At 41.5% G+C, this 19,363-nt stretch overlaps 1 protein-coding gene across 3 annotated transcripts in view; it reads right to left on the minus strand.

Moving 5' to 3' along the window:
• The window catches only part of WWC1 (WW and C2 domain containing 1), a 159,185-nt gene that overhangs the window by 13,578 nt on the left and 126,244 nt on the right, over positions 1-19,363 (minus strand). For all 3 annotated transcript variants that reach the window (XM_019487146.2, XM_014606575.3, XM_019487148.2), the window contains exons 11-15: positions 17,771-18,306; positions 8,323-8,431; positions 3,918-3,998; positions 2,882-2,968; positions 1,061-1,253 (exon numbers count right to left, since the gene is read on the minus strand). In XM_019487146.2, the coding sequence (XP_019342691.2) occupies positions 1,061-1,253; positions 2,882-2,968; positions 3,918-3,998; positions 8,323-8,431; positions 17,771-18,306 (1,006 nt within the window). The remainder of the gene's footprint in view (positions 1-1,060; positions 1,254-2,881; positions 2,969-3,917; positions 3,999-8,322; positions 8,432-17,770; positions 18,307-19,363) is intronic.

Consider the following 19,363-nt stretch of genomic DNA (forward strand, 5'->3'; position numbering starts at 1 on the left):
TACACATGTGACCCTATTAGGGTGAAATAAACTAATAAATGCCACCAAGCTTGCTTAATAACTTTTCTCCAACTATTTGGGTTGGTCTAATAAAAGATATCAAATTCACCCAAGGAATCTTGTCGACCATAGGATAAGCACTTTTAAACACAAGTACTATTCATGGTGGTGTTATTTAGATGCTAATGTAGATGCTGACTGGGCTAGCTGGGTTATGGGGGTGCTTCAGTGAGGAGGCTGCCTGCTGGCTAGCCCTGCACCAAAACACCCTCGTGCTCCAGTACCCTCCACAGCACGTTGAACTGGGTCGGAGCAGCCCCAGGCTGGTAGGTTGACCCCCTCGGGTCCTTGTCAACTGGGGCTGCTCTGACCTGGCACAATGTGCTGCAGACCTGGGTGCACGTCTAAATGCAGCACACGGTAGCAATAAATTCCAGTGTGAGCTGCACCAGAGTTTATTGCTTCACATGAATAGCACATGAAGACATGCTCATTAAGTAGTAATTTACTCCAGAAGTAATTCCACAGCAACCAGCTTGTTTACTAACATAATACTGGACAAGGGAAGCAAGACTCAAACTAAAAAGATTTAAGAAAAGTCATAATTTTTAATAAATTATGTTAATCTATAGACTTTGAAAGAATGGTCATTTCTCATGTAATTTTATGAAATCTAGGAAATTTAATAGAGATTCCCCTTCATTAGAAAAGTCTATAGGTTGGTTTTAAAAATCTTATAAACAAAGGAGTTTGTTTGCAACTACATTACACAAAACATTTCCTTAAGAAATCATGCTCAAATAGTCCTTTCCTTATGAACTGAGTCTGGCAGTCAGGTAAAACCCCATAATGGTTTTGTAATGTAAATATTTATCTACTGCCCTTTGCTATAACTGGGATTTTCCAACATAGAAAATGGCCATATCTAAAGGATCTTGCAGCTGAGGACAATATAGGAAGACTGCCTAACAGCAGCCAAATCTTACATTTCTTAAACACTAGATACCTGTTAAACTGAAAAGAGAAAATAAGAAAAAGATTCACAGAAATGAATGCTAACCAGGCATTCCTCGAGGTGGGACTTATCTACAGTGCAAACATCAACTCTTAAAGTCTTCTGACGTAAAGCAGCGTAAGTGATTGAAACCCAAAATATTTCACTGTATATAAGATTGTCGGAAGCGTCCATGGGTCTCGTGCGAAACAAACAGCTTGTGCTTTCAGAGCAAGGAAGAACAGCCACACGAATAGTCCTATTGAAAAATATTTTAATTAGTGCTGCTATAAACCTTCTGTAAAGTATCTATTATGAGCTTATCTTTAAACAATCTACTGTGAGAACAGTGCATCCCCCAGTGTATACTAGTAGATAGTGTATACCAGCATGGCCAACTTTTCTGACAAGCATACCACAAACTAATTCCACACCTTTCCCACACACCCCTCCAATATCTTTCCCTTACCAGATCTGCTGCTCCATTTTCTACTCCTTTCCCTGTGCTTCCAACCAAGCTGCTGCTCTGCTTTCTGCTTCCTGCCCCATCTACCTTTGTGCTGCCTGTCCCCTCTCCAATCTGCTGCATGCAGAGGGTCCTTGTACCACTTGTGGCACCTGTGCTTCAGTTTGGCCACCCCTGGTGTATATCATTTATTAGTCACAGGAGATGTCAAGTAAGAAATTCAACTCACAAGTTCTGTTAGTGCAAAGATTAGACACAACGGGGTAAAAAACCCCCACAAGGTCTCCACTGCATGGTAAGCTATAATAGACAGTACAAAGGGACCACACACCTGCCCAATCAGGAAGGAGTGAATCCTCAGTGTAGAGAAGTGAGTGTAGCTCACTCTAGGAATCTGGGCAAATTGCAGTAAGTTAAGACAGGGACTTGCCATGCCTCATCTGCTCTGCAGGAACCGTCTAGATGCCCACTCTTTCTCCACAGAGAGTAAAAGCTAAACCACTATAGTTTAGCAGCCCAATACAAAGGCAAAGCAGCCAAGGATTAGCTTACATTTATCTTGGGGTAAGAAAGTACATGAACAGTTGCCACAGAACAACTGAAACATAACAAATCCCCACCCACTTCTAACTCACTGTAATTTGTTCACTTATCACTATATCAGTTCACCATTGTATTTCCTGTCCAATCCATTCCCCCTTTATAGGAATTGCTAGAATGTTCTGCATTCAGATGGACTTTCTGGGTTAGATTTGTCCTGAGGATGCTTAGAGTTATACCAGGGAGTTCAGAAACCACCAAAGTGTGAAGGTGGCAACTATACTCCTGGTTTTCACCCCACTTTAGTTCTTGTGATACAGGTATCTTGGTAAGTGTGAGATCAAGATTCTTCTAATAATAATTTATACATTTGCAGTGAGTGTGACATACTAGTAACATCACCTTACACCGATGGAAATAAGTCCATAAGGTGCTGTGGATCCTTTTAGCTCTAATTTATAGAGAGACTAAATTAGCCATTAGCAAAGCCTTTATCTGGTTCTACTCATGCTGAAGTTTGACAAATTTCCACGGTCAAATTTTTCCCACATTATTTCATCTGTAAATGTGTTCAGGCATGACTTATATTGTAAAACAAATGTCACCTTTACTCAGTGGCACTGTTAGATGTTAATTCCATAAAAGCTTTTTGTAGTAAATATATACAGTTAAGGAAGATTAACAAACATCATCATAAGTAAAAGTGAATTTTTAATTTTGATATATGGGTGAAGGAGCTCATAAGTGATAGTAAATATAAGATAAAATAGGGAAGTGCTTAGAGGACTAAAGTATTACATGAACTAGAAAAATAAACAGTGTGTGATCCCACTGAAGTCTATATTACAAATATTTCTAGTATGTTTATTTCAACTACTTACACTTTCTGATCTTGATGCAACAGCAGAGCAGGAACGTTACTCAGCTGGATGACTAATATTGCAAATTGTTTATTTTTGTCATCATACCTAAATTAATTGTAAAAATATGAATAATCACATTTGTAATAATAAGATTGCCTTTAACACAATGAAATAACTGTTGTGCTTTTCAGACACATTCAGATTTTCAGGCTTAAACAATTGCTTCACTCAGATATTAAAATGTGACAAGAGACGAGACGACTACCCATGGGAGTGTGAAAATTATTGTTTCTAATAGCTTGTTACATACAATTGAATCAATTGCATTTTAGTAGCGCATAACATTTTTGCAACTAGTGCACATATAAAGGGACCAAAACATTCAGATGAGATAGATAACAGATTTAAACCAGAACGTTAAATTGGTTTTACCATGTTGTACTAGAATTTAGCAATAATATTCCTAACAGGATTTTACATAGACCTTAATATAGACGCTATTTTTTAAGGTAAAAACAGTATCAGAAGACATAAATAATGCTTTGAGATACTCAGTGAATGAGACACTCTGAAGCTGAACTTACAGTTCTTGATATCAGTAGCTAAACAAAATCAAATAGTCTTATGCTAGCTATTTTCTTCATTGCTATATCTGAGGAGCTCACAAGGCACTTCAATCAACCCTCCTCTATGCCCACCTTGCTTGATAACATTTATTGCTACCGCTGACATTCAGATGGGGTGGCCAGCTTTGTCTGTTTTGTTATTGGTTATATTGTTAGTTGGCCCAGAAGGGAAGTAAGCTGTTTGAGAGATCAAATCCTTATTCATTTCTAATCCAGGAATAAAACCAGAAGACAAAGGGTCTCAATTCTCTCACTGATGATTTACACCAGCATGCAGCACTATTTCCACTGCATTAATGAGAGGAGAATCAGACCCTAAGTGTCCAGTTCATAAGGCTGCACAGAGATTAATCAAGGAAATATGAAAGCAGGTACAAGAGGGAGAGGGAGAGGGAGAAAAGACCCTCAAGGATAGCCACCCAGCTTACTTCATAGCAATTTGCACTTTGGCAGTCCCAGCTGCTTCCATATCATCACTGTCAAACACCATCGTTTCTGAAACACATGCCCTGAAAGGAACCAAGGACAATTAAGGGCCTGCTGGAGCTTCAGGAAGATGTAGGCAATTCTAGTGCCACATGTTTTTCTCCTCCCCTCCACACAAAATTTGGAGGGGAATGGGCATGTTGGTTTGTTAAAAGCGGTTAGCACTTTTTAACTTTAAAAAATCCTGCTAAGAAAAGCAAAGCACAATAAACACCTTCCAGTGAACATATCACAGCTACATAATAGCAAGCAAGTCACATGCCCCCACCCTGGCACTGCCAACAGACATGCAATAGACAGGGAACCACAAATCAGGTAGTGAAAGCTACCTCACAAATTCCTCCATGCCAATTGGGGAGCTCTATAGCAGTAGTTGGGGCCAGCTAACAGGGAATGGCTGTATGTAAGAGACCTTGTCAAAAGGGGGTGTGTATTGGAGCACTTTGGATGGCTAATGCAGCTAATTTCTCAAAAGCAACAGAAAGTCAGATAGTAAATGCTATACTGGGGTCTCTAATGCAAGGCAGCAAAAACAGTCAAATAAAAAAAAAAAATCAGGATTGTATATAGACAATTCTTTTCTAATAGTTTAACTGAAAGGTCTGAGTTACTACACTGCAGTGTTTAACTAATCCTTTCTAAAACAGCTCATTTGGTCTTTTCCCCACCTCTAAAATTTTCAAATGTTGTGCACAAAACTAAGTTGGAAAATGAAGTCTGTTGACCTTCTTTTTGACATTCTTAATGTATTGCTAACATAGAGTCAGCAGGATTATAGCAGTGGTGTTGCAACATGCCCAAAGCTTAAGTACACACTTTCTATGAAATCCAGCGCTACACGTGTTGTGTGTTAATGAACTCAGTGCTGAAATCAACAAATATTCTAAAGGGTGCAAATTACTTAGCACTACCTAAAATTCTCTGCAGTTTTGGAATACTGGCTCAGATGCATCTCCCTTTCTAATCTACACTACACACCCAAAAACCAGGTTAAAAAAATATTAAGCTTCCAAGTGAAGAACTCAAATGACAGAAAATACTAAAATTAAATTAACCTCTGTATATATATAAGGACACAGCTTTCATTACATGATCATGTAAACAGTTCTTTTCTGCCAGCTTACTACTTCATTCAATGCAAAGGATGGAGCTGTTCTCAAAATAAATCAGGGTGGTATAGTGAGGTTGTTGTCTGTAGGACCCTCTCTCGTGTTTCAGAAGTTGGAAGATAGAGTGCATAAAATAGGGGATCGCAGAATGACAGTATCAGTCTTATAGTTAAGGCAATTGCATAATGTCCTGAACTGGATCGCCTGTACCAGTGAAATTCCTCTATGATGGTAGGTAATTAACTTAATATTGATTTTTTTCAAAGGTGGCTACCTGACTTTAGACCCTCTGGTCTAATTCACAGAAATGCTGAATATCTATACCTACTAAAGATAGTAGGAACTGAACTTCAGCATTACGTAGCTCTTAATGTTTAAGTACTGTCCAAAAATACAGGTATAGGACATCCCAAACTGGACAACCAAAAACAGTATTTGCAAATGTGTTGTTTAGAGCACAATACTGTTTTGCAGCAATTTGGAGGTTTTAGAGTTAGCTTTTGTGCTGCACTGGAATGAAGCCTGGATCCAAAATACCTTCCTCACAAAAAAACTTTGTTGCAAATGTATCAGTTTTGATAAAAACAGCTTTTCTGCAAAATTTAGATTTAGTTGGAATTGTTCCTACTAGTTTAGTACGTAGGAAATTAAGAAAAGAACCATATAATGAAAAGTGAGAAAAAAATAAAATTATGCATAGCTGTTCATTAAATGAGCAGCACGTAGCCCTGTGAAGAAAAAAGTAGCTTTTCATGCAAGTCAATACTGTATATGCATAGTTATCTACACAATTCATGATTTTCAGGGAAACCACGGGAAAAGGCAATTTCTGCGATCACCGTGAAAACTGGCATTTCCTATGATTTTGCATGGGAAAAAATTAGTAAAAATGAAATGCTGGCTCCCCAGGTGGAGCCAGCAGCCCAGGCTTGCACCCCACTGGAGTGGAGAGAGCTGCCAGCATGAAAGGCAGCAGCTAAGATGGCAACTACCCCCTCTCCTCCGCTGCTGACTGGCTGAAAGAGCTGACTTTTGTGTATCCCTGTCCCTCTCTGCCAATCAGCATCCCCTGCATTTTGGGTACTTAACATTATTAAGGTGAAAACATTAAGATAGTTTCTGATTTCTTAGGCTTGAATGAAAAAACTGAAAGACTATCGTGTGGCACCCTGTGGGTCACGAGCAGGACTAGAATCTTCTTATCTACCAAATAAATCTTTGCTATTTGAACAGATGGAATAAACGGTTATGAGTGGTGGCGTGTCACATTCTGTGGGACCACCACTGCAGAATGGCAAGAGGATACAGGAACTTTGCTAGAGGGTTTCAGGTATTTGCTGACAAAAAGGGAACGGCAAGACGTAAGGTTTCATTGTTCCATGCCAGTATTTGAAGGGACATTCGCGTATGGACACAGATTCTTCTTCCCGTTTCCTAAAGTGCTTCATGCCCTGCCCATCTAAGCTGGCTTTGTCCCAGACCATTTTCTTCCCCACCCTCTTTAACCAAGTCTCCTCTCCTACCCAGTTCCAGTCTTTGCTCCTTGCCTTCTTATCCTAGTATTAGTCTCTGGCCATAGCAAGTCCCGGTCTCACTCCTTTGTACCTCCCCCTTTTCCTTCTCACTAGTAATCTCCAGTGCCATCAACCACTGTCTAGTTCCTTAGAACCAGTCTTTTGCCCACACCAATACTGGATCCCCTGGTTCCAGTTCTTCATAAGCTCAGTTTCTCTCTCCTCTGTTCTGGCTCTGGTTGCCATCCCATGCCTGCCCTTGCCAGACTCACTCCCTGGCCTCCTCATCTAGTGCCAGTGTTTGCCTCAGTAGCAATTCATTGCTCAGACAGTTTCAGTTCCCTCTTCGCAGCCCAATGTCTTTTCAGACCAACCATCCTCAGCTGCACTACTGCTTTCAACATACCCCACTGGTTCTCAGTCCCACTCTCCCCAGACTGTTCCAGTTCCTTTTCTTCTCTTGCCAGGCTTCAGTCCCAACCCTGCTTTAATCAAATTCCTTTACAAGTTCTGCTTGCCACTTCTGCATTTCAATCGGGCACTTTGTTTTTTTCAAGTCCAGCAGAAGGGTCACTGAAAGCATAGGAGACATGCTACCTGCTATCAGATAAGGTGCCCAGAATAGTGACTGCATGGAAACCCTGTTCACTTACAGGCTGGAACATATCTACATTTCCATACTCAGCATAAAATTCTGAAAGTCTCTACTGAGCACATGCAAACGTTGATTTTTCAAAGTATTAAAAACTTGACTAAACTTGGGTGTATTTTCACCCAAAATTACATGAAAACAAAAGACAAACCCTTGACAAGAAGGCCACTCCTCTGCCAGATTTATAATTCCTGTTCTGAGATTAACAATATTTTTTAACAAAGGCAAAACTCTATTCACTTTTGTTCAACACCTGAAGTACTGTGTCCAGTTTTGGGCCCCACACTGCAGGTAGGGTGTGGACAGATTGGAAAGTCCAGCACAGAATGACAAAAATGATTAGCAGCCTGGGAAGCATGGTTTCTGAGGAAAGGCTGAAAGAACAGTGCTATTTAGCCTGGCGAGAAGACTGGGGGAGGGTATGATAGTAGTCTTCAAATACCTGAAGGACTATAACAGAGAGAATGGAGATGGGCTTTTCTCTGTGGCCATAGGGAATAGGAGTAAGTGTAATGGCCTCAAGCTTCAGCAGAGGAAATATAGGTTGGAGGTTAGGAGGAACTTTCTGACTACGAGGGTGGTCAAACATTGAAACAGGCACCTACAGAAGCGATGGCACCTTCATCCCTGGACATTTTCAAGAGCGGGTTGGACAGACACTTGGCTGAAACAGCTTAGTCGGGGATGATCCTGCCATAAACAGGGGACTAGACTAGATGATCTTGTGAGGTCCCTTCCTGCCTTACTTTTTATGATCCTATGAGAACAACATTTTTCCAATAGCCTCATTCCCAGAAATTGCTTAACTTAATTCAGCTGATATTTTCCACAAGGTTTCAACCTATGACAATTGGCATGGAGAAAAATAGTGGCTTTCACAGTGCAAAACAAACTTTCATTTCACAAAGCATTGTAGTATAATTCAGCCTCTTTATAATTTTTGAAGAAATGGTCTAAAATCTTGGAAAGCCTTAATCACTGACCTGCAGACAACAATAAAATAGCACCTGACAATGTTGACTTAGTATCAGCATATGTATGGGAATGTACTACATAGAGACCTAGATTATACCTTTGTGCAGATGCCTCATATACCCCGCTGTCTCCAGCAACAGATTCATCAGACACGGCAGCTGACACGCATGCCACCTTCAGTGCAGCCCCTCCAACTGTATTTACACCTATCGGAAAATGCAAGAAGGAAAAACAAAAGCGTTAATGAAAAGGAGATGGCAGCATCAACAACTACCCTGTGCAGTCAAGGGTCATCAAGTGATAATAGGCTCCTGAATTCAGATGGAAGTGGAATGTCTCATGTCTGGGATCTAAGTCCTTATCTGGTGTTAAATTAGTGCTGGTAAATGGTGCTAGATCTTAGTCTCCAAGGCTGTCAAAGTGTCTCTTCAGCCAAACAGCAGGAACAGCATAAGCAGCAGAAGGGAAAGTTGCTTCTCTACATGGACGTACACGGTCAGACCAGACACTGCAGCACAACCCAGGCTTTACCTGACAGGGTGCCTCAACTCTGACCACTTGAGCTAAAGAGGAAGTTCATTGCCTGCTTAATCCTGGAGTCCTATTCTATGAGTGACAATATGATTGCAGGCAACAATACCAATTGTACTGATTGTGATAGGGATGGTCATCCTCTGGTAAATATACTGAAGCCACCAAGCAGCCACTCAATGGTAGAGAGGGAAGCATAAAGGCAGTTTGGCATCTGTGATGATTTGGATAATATTTCCTTGTGTAATTTATGAGTGCTGATTAATTTTATGAAATTGCAGTACAACTAAAACCCTTATTTGGTATAGCGAGTCAGCCATGGTTAGACAAGGTCTTGATGGTATCATTCACTCCATCTGGAGGAAGATGCAGAACAAAAGAACCTGTTAACCTGAACAACTGGGCTCTGGCTGAACAATGTGTCTAAGGAGGCTGCTAGAGCTGTAATTTACTTGCAGGGAAGATAAGTGAAAACTACAAATCCACTGAACAAGAGAAAAGGACAGAGGAGAGAACAAGTTAAAAAAAAAAATGAAGCCAGAGTATTATAGAAAGTCATAAGAAGGTAACAAGATTTATAAAAGAAACTGGTTTACAATAAAACAGGGAGAGCAATATAGGCAACTCCTATAAATTAAAATAGAGTAATTTTTCAGAGATTCAGCTGAGGACTAGATAGCCAAAATGTTATTTTTTTTATAAGATGCGGCTTAGGGATATTTTCTCCTGTATCCTTGTATTTTTTCCCCTCTTACTGACATTTTCATAAATCTTAGCACATAAAAACTAGCTAGAAAACATTCACAACATAAGAGATCAGTCATTAATTGGAAAAAAGCCAAACAGTAAGTTTGAGGACTGTATTTTACATTTAAACATTTCTCTTGTGCCATCATTAGAGGCTTTATTCCTATTGTATCCAATTGAAGCACACAGAACTACCCAGTAGGCATGTCTACACGTAAAATTAATGAACCTGAATTTTTGTGAAGAAAATTCAGACTCATTAAAGTACTCCCCAGTGCACATCTACACTTGTGCCCCCATCAGGAGCAAGTTGAGCACAGGCTGCTCCTGCCCTATTCTGCCCCCCTGCAGCAGGCAGGGGGATCTCCACACTCCCCTGGGTGTTAGCCCTGGGCTGGCAGAGGGTACCGGGGGGCTTAGCACTGAGCTCTGGAGGGTGGGGGAGCTGTCCTGGCTCTGTGGGCAGCTCCGTCACAGCTATGGGGAGAATGAGATTGCCCTAATGTCCACATGCCTGGGAGGCAGCCGTTCAGCGGCTGCAACAGCTCTCCTCGCTCCCTGCGGTCCCCTGTGGCCTAGGCTGACCGGGTGCAAATTGATCCTGGTCAGCATTTACACATGTGGTATGGCGCATTAGTTAAATGTACCGTTTTTCAAGTACCTGTACCTACAGGTACTAGAAAATGGTGCATTAGACTATTATATTGCTCAGGTATTGTTGCACATGTATAGAAGGTGATGCTTTACTGGTTATTAAATTAATGCGTATTAAAGTGTCTCATGTAGATGCACCTTATAGGTATGGAAGCAAGCCCTATATAGTCATTCTTTGAAAATAAGGGTTGCCAAGATTAAGTTTTCTGTTTCTCTCTGTATTACTGTTATGTGTTCATTATTCCAAAGCTTTTAATATGAAAATTATTTTCCCCTCCTGACTTGCTTTATAGCTCAAATCAGTTCAGACATGTACTGCTCCCAGTATATGTAAAGCTAGATTTTTTTGTATTAAAAAACTTCTTTGTTAAACAAAAACACCACAAGTTGTTCCCTGCCCACTTGAGCTTTTTCTCTCCCTTCTATTAACCAATGCCATGTGAACACTTCAGCCCATAAAGCTTCTGTTTTGGATCACTTCAGCTGAGTGCCTTGTAGCCAAAAAGGATGAAAGAATTTTATTTAGAACCACTATATACAGAACTATTTCTGCTTCGGAGAGAGAGCATTATTTTGCAAACTGGTTCCATTGCATTTTTTCCCCTTCTTCTCCCTCCGTGATTGGGAAAGAATGCTTAATTCTATTAAAATATTTCATTTTGCTTCTGCTTTCTTCTACATACAAATTCTGGATGCCAACTTCTTTCAGGTGGCAGGAGCTACAGTCTTGTGTTACCAATGCAAATTTCTTTGAACAGAGACAGTCCAAAGCCAGACATTATTAGGAGGGCTACATGCCAGGTCTTTGGTGTTCAAAATGGATCCTTTTTTTTTGTACTTCTATGAAGAAAACTGCTTAGCTGGAACTCAGCAATGGCAGGCCAAAAAAATGGGACTGAACCACAGTGGCAGGGTGGGGGGAGAGCCCTGGGTAGAATGAAAGCAAAAATTGCATCAGGTTTTTCAGGATACGGATCCTGTTCTCTTGTCTGGGAAGTTCCTAGATATTACATTAAAAAAATCAGTAAAATAGAAAGTTAAATATTATGGCCACCTGCTTAGATACTTGGTGTTGAGTGCTACGGAAAATGGATGTAGTAGAGACACCTGTAATAGAGAAGTCTCTAAATATCTTTGTGGGCTTTGATACACAACTGGGGACACTCCCAGAAGAAAGGGTTTCCCATTCAGAGTTAGTGTAATGGAGCTGATAAAGTCAGGACTGTCTGTGAATGCCAGTCCCAGACTGCTCCACAACGCAAGAAGTCAACAAAGGTTTAAAAATAAACCTCCTCAGTTAATGGGGAACACATGAAAAGGCACTCAGCCCAACTCCTAAAAGAGTTACGTGTCAGAGGTTTTTTTTAAAAAAAACAGTAACATGTACTAGTAGATAATGTTTCTCTACTAACTCAATATAAAATTGAGATAATTATTTAGGAACCATTTTAAAAGATGAACATTTCAGAGATTTGGCTTCAGACAGGGTTCAAGAATCTGACCAGTGCAGTAGCAAAGAAGTTTGGCACCTGGGGAAAATCCCACAGTGGCAGCCCACCCTTGCCTTGCACACAGATCTGGGGGGCACACGCTCCCCCATACTTACCCAGGAGTGCACACAGCAGCGGAAGCCGCTCTCCCCCAACCCTGAGCCCTCCCAAACGAGCTGCTCGTGGCTCCATCCCGTGTTCCACCCTGGCTGGGCAGCACCTCTTGGCACCCTTTCGCTTTGGCGCTCAGGGTGGTCACCTGCCCTCCCCTCGCCGCCTTACTACAGCACTGGATCTGAGTATTTATCTATGCCAGGACAGAGCATCTTACTAAAAGTGATTTCAGGAGAAGACTGGCACCTTGAGCTTCTGTTTTGGCCAGAAACACTGTGAAGCCGTTGGCAGTATATGGAAATGCCCTTGACCTTGCCGGACACAAGTAGTGCAGAGGCTGCACAATGCCGAACAACGTGGGAAAATGCTCTCTGGACATTCTTAGATCTAAAGAAAGGTTCAGTCAGAACTCTTCCAGACTGGTTAATGCATTTCTAACCTACACTGGACTTTTGGACTTTTATACTGAGAGAATTAGGGTCTCGTCCTGCAAATCCTTAGTCACATGAGCAGGAAGCTGCAGAGTAAGTGCTTTGGAAAGTTTATTTTCAAGATTTAGACAGTCAATGGTCCTCACTGAATTCCAGCAGGGAATTCTGTCTAAAAACTGATGGACCGACACAGCTTTTACATTTCATCTGACAGAATACAGTACCTATATATTTTTCCATGTGATACCATTTAACATGTGCTGACTTTGAAATAATATGAACCTAATATTAGAGATGTTACAAACAAACTAGATCTAATATCAAAATATAAATAAATCTTCTGCTGTGTTTTTTGTCAGTCCATTGCCTCTAAGAGTGGGACACCATGTTGGCAGAGTGATGCCTTTCACAATGAACCTGAAAAGGAGAGAATTTTTCTCTAGGTTTATTTCAGACATTGTATCAAATCCCTGACCTAATTTTGTCAGGACATGGCCAGAAACTAGTATATAGAATGTATCATGTAATTGGACTATTTTTCATTCAAATACAGCCCATAAAAGTGAAAGAAAGTTACCAACGATGCAGATTACTTCTTAATCTTTGTGTGTTCTTTTTATGACTTCAAGTTCAATTATTACTATGCGCACAGAACTGTATCTGATACCATTATGCCTCTTTTGTAAAATCACCACTAATACCAAATACGTAGCTCAAGCACAAATTTCATGATTTATAAAGATAACAGAACCATTCCCAGAATCAGAAACTGAATCAAAGAGAACTGGGTCTCTGTGCCTTACAATATCCCTGATGGGGTATCTTCCCTGTAAGAAGCTTGTACCACTCCCTGACAGGGCTGCACAGACTCTAAAACAGTACTCAAGTCATACATGAAAGGCCAATATGAATCTAAAGATTGGCTATCACACTAATCCCCAGTATCACTCATGCACAATTGCTCTTTCAAAGCCAATTGAAACTGTGAAACATAGAAGCAATGGACAGAATTTGTCCTCATTGACTTCTCTAGGGGTAAATTTTGCCGAGTCCCATCATAGATTCATAGATGTTAGGGTTGGAAGGGACCTCAATAGATCATCGAGTCCGACCCCCTGCATAGGCAGGAAAGAGTGCTAGGTTTAAATGACCCCAGCTAGATGCCTATCTAACCTCCTCTTGAAGACCCCCAGGGTAGGCGAGAGCACCACCTCCCTTGGGAGCCCGTTCCAGACTTTGGCCACCCTAACTGTGAAGAAGGTCTTCCTAATGTGTAGTCTAAATCTGCTCTCTGCTAGCTTATGGCCATTATTTCTTGTAACCCCCAGGGGTGCCTTGGTGAGTAAAGCCTCACCAATTCCCTTCTGTTCCCCCATGATGAACTTATAGGCAGCCACAAGGTCACCTCTCAACCTTCTCTTGCGGAGGCTGAAGAGGTCCAGGTGCCCTAGTCTCTCCTCATAGGGCTTGGCCTGCAAGCCCTTAACCATACGAGTGGCCCTTCTCTGGACCTTCTCCAGATTATCCACATCCCTCTTGAAGTGCGGCGCCCAAAATTGCATGCAGTATTCCAACTGCGGTCTGACCAGTGCCCGATAGAGGGGAAGTATCACCTCCTTGGTTCTGTTCGTCATGCATCTGCTGATGCACGATAAAGTGCCATTAGCTTTCCTGATGACTTCGTCACACTGCTGACTCATGTTCATCTTGGAGTCCACTAGGACTCCAAGATCCCTTTCCACTTCCGTGCCACCCAGCAGGTCATTCCCTAGGCTGTAGGTGTGCTGGACATTTTTCCTCCCTAGGTGCAGCACTTTGCACTTCTCCTTGTTGAATTGCATTCTGTTGTTTTCTGCCCATACGTGCAACCTGTCCAGGTCTGCTTGTAGTTGTTCCCTGCCCTCCGGCGTGTCCACTTCTCCCCACAGTTTTGTGTCATCCGCAAACTTGGACAGAGTATGCTTCGTTCCTTCGTCCAAGTCGCTGATGAAGACATTGAAGAGTATCGGTCCAAGGACCGAGCCCTGTGGGACCCCACTGCCCACACCCTTCCAGGTCGATACTGACCCATCCACTACGACTCTCTGGGTGCGACCCTCTAGCCAATTCGCCACCCACCAGACCGTGCAGTCATCTAAGTCACAGCCTCTTAACTTGTTCACCAGTATGGGGTGGGATACCGTATCGAAGGCCTTCCTGAAGTCTAAGTAAATGACATCTACCCCTACTCCTGCGTCCAGGTGTTTTGTAACCTGGTCATAAAAAGAGACTAGATTAGTCAGGCATGATCTACCTGCTACAAACCCATGCTGGTTTCCCCTCAGCATAATTTTTCCTGCTGGGCTCCCGCAAATGTAAGCCTTGATAATTTTTTCAAAGACTTTGCCAAAGATGGAGGTGAGACCGACTGGCCTATAGTTGCCTGGGTCCTCCTTCCTCCCCTTCTTGAAAATGGGAACCACTTTGGCCCTTTTCCAGTCCTCCGGCAACTGGCCCGTGCGCCACGAGTGTTCAAATATTCCCGCTAGTGGCTGTGCAATTACCTCAGCCAGTGCCTTCAGTACCCTCGGATGGAGCTCATCCGGGTCTGCCGACTTGAACGCATCTAGTTCCTCCAAATGCCTCTGCACCATCTCAGGATCTATGCTTGGTAGTCTGGCGTCCTGCTGCTGCCTCTCTACAATCCCAGTGAGAGACTTGTCTTGCCTCTCACTTAGGAACACAGAGGCAAAGAACTCATTGAGGAGTTCAGCCTTGTCCCCCCTGTCCATCACCAATTGCTTACGCCCATCTAGTAGGGGTCCTACTAGTGGACCTACTCTGCATTTAGGTCATGCTATGGCCCAATACACTCACTCCACATTTGAAACTTACCAGTAATACAGATGGAACCTAAACCACCATTCTTAATGTTAAAAGAGGAAGCACATTTAAATATAAAAGCAGCAAAAACCTCATCAGGTTGTTAAAAGAAAATAAACAAAAAACCCCCCCAACCCTCAGAGATATACTTTAATTCTATTTGTAAGAACATGTGAGCAGACATTTTCCCTTGAAGCCAAGTATTAACTATCAGCCACACCATTTTAGCATTACACTCAATTGTGAGTAATGCCTAGAAAGTGAAACCTCTGCTCATTATACCTCTGAAATAAACTACTTATGGTGATTATTTTGTCTGCTGACTGAATAATAGCGATAATCACTTAATCTGCTTAACACTTTAGCTTTCACTTTAATAGCCTTGACAAATCTTGAAGTGCTAAAAAGGTGAAAACTAATCAGTGTCCAGTTTTAACAGGACTAATTGCTCCTTTACACTCAAATCCCAGAATATCTATTTCTAAGGGGATGGGAGAGCGCAGAGAAGGGGGAAAGCCTCAGCTCATCTCTTCAATAGAATTTTAAATATTTTGTCAGCTGAAGCCTACAAATGAGAACAATTTCAGATGCAAGATGGAAACAAATAGTGATCACACTTCACTAGTTCCTGTACATCACAGAGTTCTTTCAGGATATCCATGAAATGAAGCATCAGAAGGGCTCAAAACCCATTTACTTTTGCAAAACAAAGCTCTTGGGTTAGAGGCGATATCTTTTATTAGAGCGACTAAATAGCAGCAAAATGGTCTTTGCAAGCTTTCAGGTCCAAACACTCTTCAGCAGGTTGAGGTGAATTCAGAGACTGTAGAAGTTCTCCCAGGTAGAAAAGAAACTTCATTTTGCACAGGGGAGGTAGACTATGGAAGTTTTTTTTTTTCCCCTGGGTTGCTCAGAGTCCTTTTGTGAAAGAGTTGCTCTGTGATATGCAGATTAGGCAGACTTTGTCTCTGGAGGCATCTGATGTAAAATTTCTTCTTTTTTGGTTATTAGTTGGTCTAATATAAGATATTGCCTCTAACCCAAGAGCTTTGTTTGTCTCTTTCTTAGACCATCACGTCTACAACATACATCCCAATTTCTACTGCAGTATTCAGCAAGCTATGCAGCAGGACTGTGCAAAGCTTCGTTTGCTAATTCAATTTGGTGGAGATTCAGCCCAATTCGGCAGCCAAATCTCCGAATCCGAGTCAAATCAGGAAACCCACTAATGTCTCTGAATTGAATCGGAAGCCTCTGATTCGATTTGGAGATATTCAGCGATTCAGACATAGACACGGCTTTATATGTTCTTTCTACATACCTCAAGGTATTAAGCAGTTCATGAACGCTGAGATGGTGGGGTGGATGGAGCATCTCACAGGAGTTCAGGTGGGGGCACCACTTCTGGGTCTGCCATGGAGTGTACAGGGGACCCCTCTGCTCCCGCCCGGGTTGGCAACTGGGTTTGGGGCAGCACCTGGGGTCCCCCCGTGGTCGATTGCTGAGCCGGGGGAGCATGGCGGGGGGTCCCCCATGCGCTCAGCTGTGGACCTGGAAGTGGACCAGAAGTACTTTTGGTGGGGGGCCCCCCTATGTTCCTGTGGGATACTCCATCTGCCCCACCATCTCAGCATACATGAACTGCACCTGGTACCTCGAGGTATGTAGAAAGAACATATAAAGCTGCGTCTATGTCTGAATCGCTGATTCTCTGACTCAGAATCGAATCTTCAGATTCGAGTCAATCGAATCAGAACAACGATCCAAAGCAACGAATCGAATCACCGTCCCCCGAATCAGACTGAATCCAAATTGAATACGGCCCGCCGCTTCGCACAACCCTAATATGTAGGTACCTACCGCACTAGTATGATTTTTTTTCCCCCTTCACTACAGTAGCAAGTAAAACCACTTTGTTCACACAGGTCGCACCACCACTGAAATCAATGGGAATCCAAAGAGGTCTTGGGCTCTGTCTTCATCGATCGATTGTGCTAATTGTTATCTGATGTTCTTAATGCATTTATGTAGGGCCAGTAGGTTCAGAAGAGGAAAATGTTTACTCTTGTATTGAACCTATTTACCAGAACTTCCAGTATTTCTAAATGTTTTATTTTGCAGAGCTTATTATCTAAACAAGTTATTGTTGCTAAGAGACTAAGATAGCAAAACAGATAGTGCTCAAAGCTCAAGCTAGCCATCTCTGCTCCACTGAAATCAATGGAAGTGCTACCACTGATTTTACAGGGAGCAAAACAAGACCTAGCATTCTCCCAGGATGTTTTTCTTTGTTTGTTTTTTAACTGTTGACTAACTTGCCCCAGTCTCCCCACAGATTTCAGCCACCAAGCTGTTTTTTTTTCTCCATATGTCCTTTTGGGGCATTCAATTTTAAATACTTTATTCCATGTTTTGAATACAAGTAATAAAATTTATGTTTTGTGCATGTAAGTGACAAACCACTATGCTGGTGGGGAACTGGGCAGCCTTATTTAGGCACTAAAATTTAAAAATTCTACAGAGTCACTTGTAGGACTCAAGTAAAGCCTTCTTGGACATGAATTAAACTTATCAACTTGTTTTCCAATAAAGGCAGAACATATAGTTAGATAACCAAAGTTCGTAATGTTTTATTTTTAGTTATTCCTTTGCTGTTAAAAAAACATTTAAACGTTTTTAATAAAGCATTTTAAAGTCATTTGAGTTGTCACTATACCTTGGCCGCGATGTTTGTCCTCAGCCGTAGGCTCTTCTAGTCTATAGCCACTACTGCCAGTATTTAGAGTGAGTTCAGAAAAACTTGTATTTATTTCTGTATCTTCAAAGTCCATATGGCTCAAAAAGTTATCTCCAGCTAAAAGTGTATCTAATACTAGTGGCGAGCATGGTGGAGAGGGGGAAGACAAGGATGACCTTGGAGACAATGATGTCATTGATTTGGGTGTCCCAGATAAGGATGATCTTAATGCCTGGATCCGACTGGTGGCATCTGTTTTGTGAGTTTTTGCTACCTCGTTCTCATGAATAGTGGTGATGTAGCCAGAAGGCCTAAATCCAGTGGCTCCCTCCAAAAGTAAAAAGTCCACTTTGTTTTGATATTCAGAATCCAGCTGTTCCAACTGCTCATAATACAGATCAGTAAAACTGGCTGAGGTGGAAGAATCCTGGCTAGAAGTAGCAAGAGATCCTCTACTAGATGCAAGAGAACCAGGGCTGCTGCCTGAAGAGAGTGAAAGCATGCTGGTTGAGAGACTGTGAAGAAACACAAAACACATCAAAGAAAGCTTGGCATTTTATATGTCATCATAAGTCCCATGAAAGACATTGTGATACATTTATGCACAACCTGCCCACCAAAACACAGGTGCAGTTTGCTAGTTCAAGTCTTTAAGTTTAAAAGAAGCACCCATCTATAAGTTTAAGGAATCCTGATAATTTAGAAATTGCAATCAATACAGGTATAACCACAAAGAAGTCCAGAATTAGTCAACACTTTCCAAGAACTTAGTAGATGACATTTCAAGTAATTAATTAATTAATTAATTAATCAATCTTTTCCAACCAGCTGCATCCAAAAGAACCTTCACTGGGAAAAAAATAAAACTACCAAGTAAAAAAAACCAAAACTTACTTTGATCACACACTTTCCTTCAACACTGAAGAAACCATTTGGCTCTTATTAACATCTAAAATGAACCAAAAAAATAGATCTTTTCCCTCCCATAAGAGGATGAACTTAATGTCACAGAACAGAAGACAATGGCCTGTCTATGACAGAGGAATAATTTCCAGTTGCCTAACCTCTGATCTTAAGCCAGCACGTGGCCATCTGTTAGTTCAGCCAGAAAAGGTCTAGGATAGGGTCACATTTGTCACAGCAGCCAGTGAGTCTGAATCATTTGCAAGATTCACCCATATAAAAAATTAAGACCTTTGAGAAGAATCCACCTCAGTTACTCTGGTTCCATGATATGGAAGAACTAAAAATATCTTCCATTAACCATGTACCTCTGAGGAGTGATGTTCAAATCATAATGACTCTAAAGAAAAGTTCATGTTAGTCAGATCTTTAAAGTATTTTTGTTCACCTGAAAAAACCCAGATAATTCAGCACAATTTTTTTCCAATCGGAAGAGACTCGGAAGTGAAATAGCAGAGGATGCTTATAAATTGGACAGAGAGACACTGGCAGATGTGTGTGTGGGAAGCTTGCACTATGCCTACTTTTTAAACAGCCTTCTGAGCCTTTCTTTTCATGAGCATTAAATTCATTCCAAGTTTTACTTAAGAAAAGGAAATATGAAAGGGT

This window comes from Alligator mississippiensis, chromosome 9, assembly GCF_030867095.1.
Source record: "Alligator mississippiensis isolate rAllMis1 chromosome 9, rAllMis1, whole genome shotgun sequence".
Taxonomy (NCBI): Eukaryota; Metazoa; Chordata; order Crocodylia; family Alligatoridae; genus Alligator; species Alligator mississippiensis.